This window comes from Volvox carteri (assembly GCF_000143455.1).
Source record: "Volvox carteri f. nagariensis unplaced genomic scaffold VOLCAscaffold_75, whole genome shotgun sequence".
In the NCBI taxonomy this organism is placed as follows: Eukaryota; Viridiplantae; Chlorophyta; class Chlorophyceae; order Chlamydomonadales; family Volvocaceae; genus Volvox; species Volvox carteri.
Window position 1 is genome coordinate 557,876 of NW_003307618.1, and position 5,569 is coordinate 563,444.

The 5,569-nt window shown below is 62.3% G+C and overlaps 2 protein-coding genes across 2 annotated transcripts in view; one reads left to right on the forward strand and one right to left on the reverse strand.

The window, feature by feature from the left end:
* Positions 1 to 242, forward strand: part of VOLCADRAFT_107746 (uncharacterized protein) — a gene marked incomplete at both ends in the record, with an annotated part of 8,239 nt that extends 7,997 nt beyond the window's left edge. The window contains one exon of the mRNA XM_002957534.1: positions 42 to 242. Coding sequence (XP_002957580.1) covers positions 42 to 242 — 201 coding nt within the window. The remainder of the gene's footprint in view (positions 1 to 41) is intronic.
* A 368-nt stretch (positions 243 to 610) lies between these two features.
* The window catches only part of VOLCADRAFT_98695 (uncharacterized protein), a gene marked incomplete at both ends in the record, with an annotated part of 11,712 nt that continues 6,753 nt past the window's right edge, over positions 611 to 5,569 (reverse strand). Inside the window, 6 exons of the mRNA XM_002957557.1 lie at positions 611 to 658; positions 882 to 950; positions 1,556 to 1,618; positions 2,325 to 3,762; positions 4,318 to 4,373; positions 4,515 to 5,420. Coding sequence (XP_002957603.1) covers positions 611 to 658; positions 882 to 950; positions 1,556 to 1,618; positions 2,325 to 3,762; positions 4,318 to 4,373; positions 4,515 to 5,420 — 2,580 coding nt within the window. The remainder of the gene's footprint in view (positions 659 to 881; positions 951 to 1,555; positions 1,619 to 2,324; positions 3,763 to 4,317; positions 4,374 to 4,514; positions 5,421 to 5,569) is intronic.

Sequence of the window (5,569 nt, forward strand, 5' to 3'; positions counted from 1 at the left end):
GGGACGGGGACTCCAGGGGGGCGGCGGCTGTGGCGGCGCAGGCCCCGACGGGGGTGGAAGCGGGGGCGGCGGCGGTGGTGGTGGTCCAAGACTTGGAGTTTGCCGCGGGGGCAACGCGGGGCAATGCCCGCGGCGGTCCAATTCCAGGGAAGCCAGCGGCCCTCGGGTGCCGGCTGGGGCTGTGCGGCATGGGGCTTTTCGGGGGCTGCAAGCTACGTGGCAGTGTCGAAGATGGTGTGTGAGGGCGCAGGGTGATGACCGGGGTGTGATGATGATGAGGATAAGGAGGAGGGTGAGGAGGAGGAGAAGGTGTATGTACGTATGTACGTATGTGATGTGCCCACTGTTTAAATAATTGTACGGAGGGTGGAACCGCTGGATTTTCTTGATCCAAGGCATAAGGTGGTCTTCAGTCATTCAGTCACGGCTTTATTGGCGAAGTGACTTTGGATATTCCTTGTACGGGGGGGGCCTTGGCCGCCCCGGGGCCCCCCTGCCTGTCTTTCGGTGACTCGGTGCGTAGTGATGTGGTGTCGTGCGGCGCAGTAGGAGGCGATTAATATCTAAGTATGCAGTTGGGAGACATTTAAATTTTTAAATAGCGTTGTTTCTAGATCTTCTTTAGTAATAAAGCTGCGACGCTGGATGATACGTTAGCCTGGAGTGCTTTGAGTGGCGTTTGGTTGGGGAGGACGGAGAAGCGGAGTGAGGAGAGGCCGGATGTTGGATCTCGCACGCATGCGTGTGCGGGATGTAGGGCATTAAATAATAATAATAATAATAATTCTTGTGTGATTGTGTCGTACTGTGTGTACGAGACGTACTGTGTGAACGACGGGACGCACTAGACCTGCTATAGACGTGTTTGACTACGTTCTCACCTTACCGCTGAGCGCAATATTACAAAATAATGTGTTGACTGCAAGCTGATTGAGGCCAGTTCGTTTTTCCTGCGTAAGTATTAAAGCAAGCACCTGTCGATCTTGTACCTATTAGTGGTGTCTTGGGCGTCTGAGTTCCAGAAACGGACCATTTCCCTTAGGTGGTGTATGAGTTCCCCCATTTCACCTTAAGTCGTTTTTTGCTGCTGTTGGATCCGTGTTGTACGACTTGTACGAGTATGCGAAGGCCCGCCGTAGACTTGAATCGATTGATGGCTGGTTGGCTGGATGGGGGAAGCTTCCTGGTGCCGCTGCTCGGGGCTTGCCCTGACATTTGCCAGGATATGTCTTGCCATCCTTGCGCTTTTCCCATTTGTTGGTTAGTTAGTTATGTACGTATGTATGTATGTATGTGCAGTCCACCCTGTAACGCCCATAACCCCGGGGATAGCGTTGGAACGTACATTACGTTGGACTCCTTTTCTAATGTTCAGGATTTGCGCGCGTTGGAAGCCGTGATGTGATGTGATGTGATGCGTTAGTTGCCGACGCCATAACACAAGACCGGCATAGCATACGACAACATTAATTAGGAGAGTACGACATATATTCAACATCTAGAGGGCATCATGCCGAACATCGCGTCTTACAACGCGTATTTTTAAAAAACGCACTTGCGGTGTAAAGATACTGCGTATAATCGTTTCGTACACTGCGTCGTACGGTGAACATGTGCACTGTATGTGCACGAGGTGTCAGGTGGAGGTGGGGGAGGAAGTCCCCCCCTCCCCCGGGGAAAAACCCCTCCGCACCACCACACGCCTACAGCCTGTATGTATGTCACCAGCAGCAACACGGCTGAAGCCACTCCGCCGTTGTCCGTCTGTCCGTCTGTCCGCCAATCCGTCTGTTTCTATCTGGGGGTTGGCCAGCCTATCATCCAGTAAGTCAGCCAGTCAGTCTGTTTGTCTGTCCAGCCTGTCGATCTGTCGATCTGTCAGACAATCTGTCTGTCCAGCCAGTCTGTCTGTTTGCCTGTCGATCTCAGGCATACCATCCAAAGGGTACCTACATACGTACGTACGGCGGCTCGTTCAGCGTATTATGACACGTACGACACGACACGCTGGCTCACTACGTTATATGTCACGCTATGCGTTACACACACAGACACACACACACAGCACAAGAGAACGACTCCCCGGCCCCCCTAACCCCTTCCCCAATATTCCCCCGGGAGCCCCCCCCTCACAACTTGCCACCCCCACCACTTTCAAGAAGCTGCAGTCCTCGACCGGCAACCGCCATCACAAACCGCGACGTCGCCATCCCGTCGACACCACCACTGCCACTGCCACCACCACAACCGCCAGCGTTAAGGCCCCGCAAACCCCCGGCGGCGGCGGCGGCGGCGGCGGGGTGAACCGAAGCCCCCGGCCTAACCGACCGCTCTCGATCGGGGTCTAGGGCCCCCGCCTCCTCCTCCTCCTCCTCCTTCTCCGCCGCCGTCACTGCGACTGCCATCAGACACGCGGGCTCCGGAACCTCCACCGTGGCGGCCGCCACCGGCACCGGCACCAGCGGCTCCACCCCGCCGACCAAACACACACCGCAGCACTCCTCCTCCTCCTCCTCCTCCCCCGCCCCCGCCCCCGCCCCCGCCCCGACACGCCTCCCCGTACTCAACATCCCAATCTCCACAACACGGTGTTTCAATGACGACATCTCGGTGATGCCCAGCACGTGTCGAAGATTGGTCGGAGATCCCCCCCTAGCCTCGTCCAGCCCGCCGCCGGGAGCCTTGGTCACTCCCATGCATCCCCCCGCCGCCGCCGCCGCCGTACAGCCCGACTGCTGCAGCTGCAAGCTCCACAAGCGCACCACCTGGTCCAGCCCGACACTGGAGATCGCAACGACCGGCGGCGGCTGGGCGGGGCAGTGAGAAGTGACGGCGGATACCCCCCGCAGTGCGGACGCGTGTGCTAGCGGCCTCAGCGCCACACCCACCACCTCACCGCGCCACTGCACCTGGACCTGACTTGGATGGTGGTGCTGGTGCTGGTGGTGGTGCTGGTGGTGGTAACAGTGCCCCTCCTGCTGCCGCTGCTGCTGCTCTTGCCCCGTCACCTTAAGGCCATGCTCCTGCGGTTTCCCGCCATCACCACCAGCACCACCACCAGCACCACCACCAGCACCACCACCAGCACCACCACCAGCACAGTCACCAGCACCACCACCACCACCACCACCACCACTACCACCACCAGCACCGCCGTCGGCACCCGGTGAGCTCATTACGCGGTTCACCTGCAAGTGCAGTACTGCCAGAGCTTGGTCATCTCCCCCGGTCACGAGCACGAGTCGGATAGCTGGGCAGCTGCGGGTAGCTGCCGGGTAATGGGCGGGGGGGCCGGGGGGGCCTTCCGGTGTGCAGACGGCGTCGTCCGCCATTAACTCCAGAGAGTTCACTCCCGACTGGTGGACTCCGCGAATCATCAAAACAGGGTTCAGTGGCGGCGGAGGTGCCGACGCCGCATCAGATCCGGCTGTAGCACCGCCGCCGCCGCCGGGCTTCCTTCCATGCCTCAACCCTGCCGCCGCCAGCGGCGGCGGCGGCGGCAGCGGCGACGCGGCGGGGGCGGCGGCGGCGGCGGCGGCTCCATGCAGCTCTCCGGGTATCCACCACAGGGCCACATCTCCCGCAGTGTCCCCAGTCGCCAACCAATAACCGCCAACCGTAATTGGCTGCAGCACACTGCCAGCAGCAGTAGCGTCAGCACCGCCACCACCGCTGCCGTACAGTCTGGCCCCGGTGTGCGCCATACACAGCACGGGGTGTTGATGCGCCGCCAGCGCGGCCACACGGCGCCAGTTGTCGCGGCTGGTCCCGTGCAGGTCCCAGACGAGGAGGCTGGCGGTGGCGTCAGAGGAGGACACCGCCAGCAGCGCCGTCGCCATCGAGGTGGCGGCGGTGGCGGCGGTGGAGGAGGTGTCGGCGGTGTCGGCGGTGGCGGCGGTGGAGCAAAAAGACGTGGAGGCGACTCCGAGGAGTGCCAATGCCAGGTAGCGCCTGAAAGCGGTGGACAGGTAGAGGACAGGGAAAGAGGGGGTAGTGCGGAGGGATTTAGACTTAGAGCTGATACAGATGGTGTGGGCCCCGAGGCCTCATCCCGACAGACTCATCGCGAGGCGAGGCCTCTACAGCCTCATCCGCATTGGGGCCGCCACAGAGCTCGGTGTACGGCAGGGCTCTCCCCCCCCGCACACGTCAACTTCCTTACAGGTTAACCCGTCGTTGTTGTCTCTTAGCGCCCTTCCCCCCGTGCTCCCCTTGTCCCCTCCTTTCCCCCCTCGCATAACATCCCACATACATACATACACACCTACATACCTCACACCCCCTTCGCCACAGACACAGACACACAGACAGACACACCTGTCCGCAGACGACCGGGGCTGGCCGCCCGCCGCCGCCCGCAGCGCCCTCAGCTCCTGTTTAGGCAACCGCCGGGTGGACAGCCACCGGCTGCTCACTTGCATAGCCCCAACAGGAACAGCCGTAGCAGTAGTGGTAGCAGCAGTGGTAGCAGCAGTAGCACCTCCTATCGCCCTGGAGCTCATCAGCGCCGCCACTTCTGCCGCGTAGAACGGCTTGACCGCCTCCTCCCCCGCCTCCCCCTCCTCACGCTGCTGCTGCTGCTGTTGTTGTGGTGGTGGCAGCTGCGGGCATGCCTCCATATCGCCGTCCGCACATACGGCCGTACAACCCCCCTCCTCTCTCTTAACCTCCGCCGCCGCCGCTTCCGCCGCTTTGTACGACACCCGCAAACACACCAGCCATGCCATGAGGACCTCCTTCGCGCCCGCAGACAGCACAAGGTACGGCACTACTTCCGTCAGCGGTTGGTGTGGGTGTACGGCAGCAATGGCACTGGCGGCACATGCTGCCCTGGGCCCGTCGGCTGTGACACCTAGCAGGGCGGCTTCCCGAGGGCCCAACGCACACGCCGCCAGGCACCGAACGGCCGTACCCGCCGCGTGCTCGCCGACCACCGCGCCGTCACGGAAGCACAGCTCGTACATGGCTCCGCCGCCGCCGCCGCCGCCGCCGCCGCCGCTATCGGTGCACGGCACCGCGGAGACCCAACGGATGCCGCCGTCTTCGGCGCCCGTCAGCACGCATAGAGGCGGGGGCGGCAGCGGCGGCGACGGCAGCAACGACGGGTGCTGCCGTACAGTTCCTGCTTGCCGTTCCGACAGCGGCGGCGGTGTGTGCCGCCAGGCCGGCAGTACATTCAGGCAAAGAATCTCTCTGCCGTGATGGCCCACATGGAGAAGGTGGGGCAGTGCCGCCCAGCGCAACTCCCCACTAACTCCCCCGCCTGCTGCTCCTCCATCTCCGAGAACACCGCCACAAGAGCCCTCTTGAGCAGACGGCGTGAAACCCGCCTCATCTCCTTCTCCCACCTCCTCGTGCTTCTCCTTCTCGCGCCCAACCCGGCCACTTTTATCCTCTGCACCTACCACCGCGCGCTGCAGCTGCAGCGGTGGCGGCGGCGGCGGCGACGGGGCCGACGGCTGCTGCTGCTGGTGCCAGCGGGTTTGAGCGGTCATCGGGCCGAGGTGGCGGCGCAGCACCCGGATTACTGACCCGTCCTGTTTACCGCCACCGCCACGGCCTCCGCCGT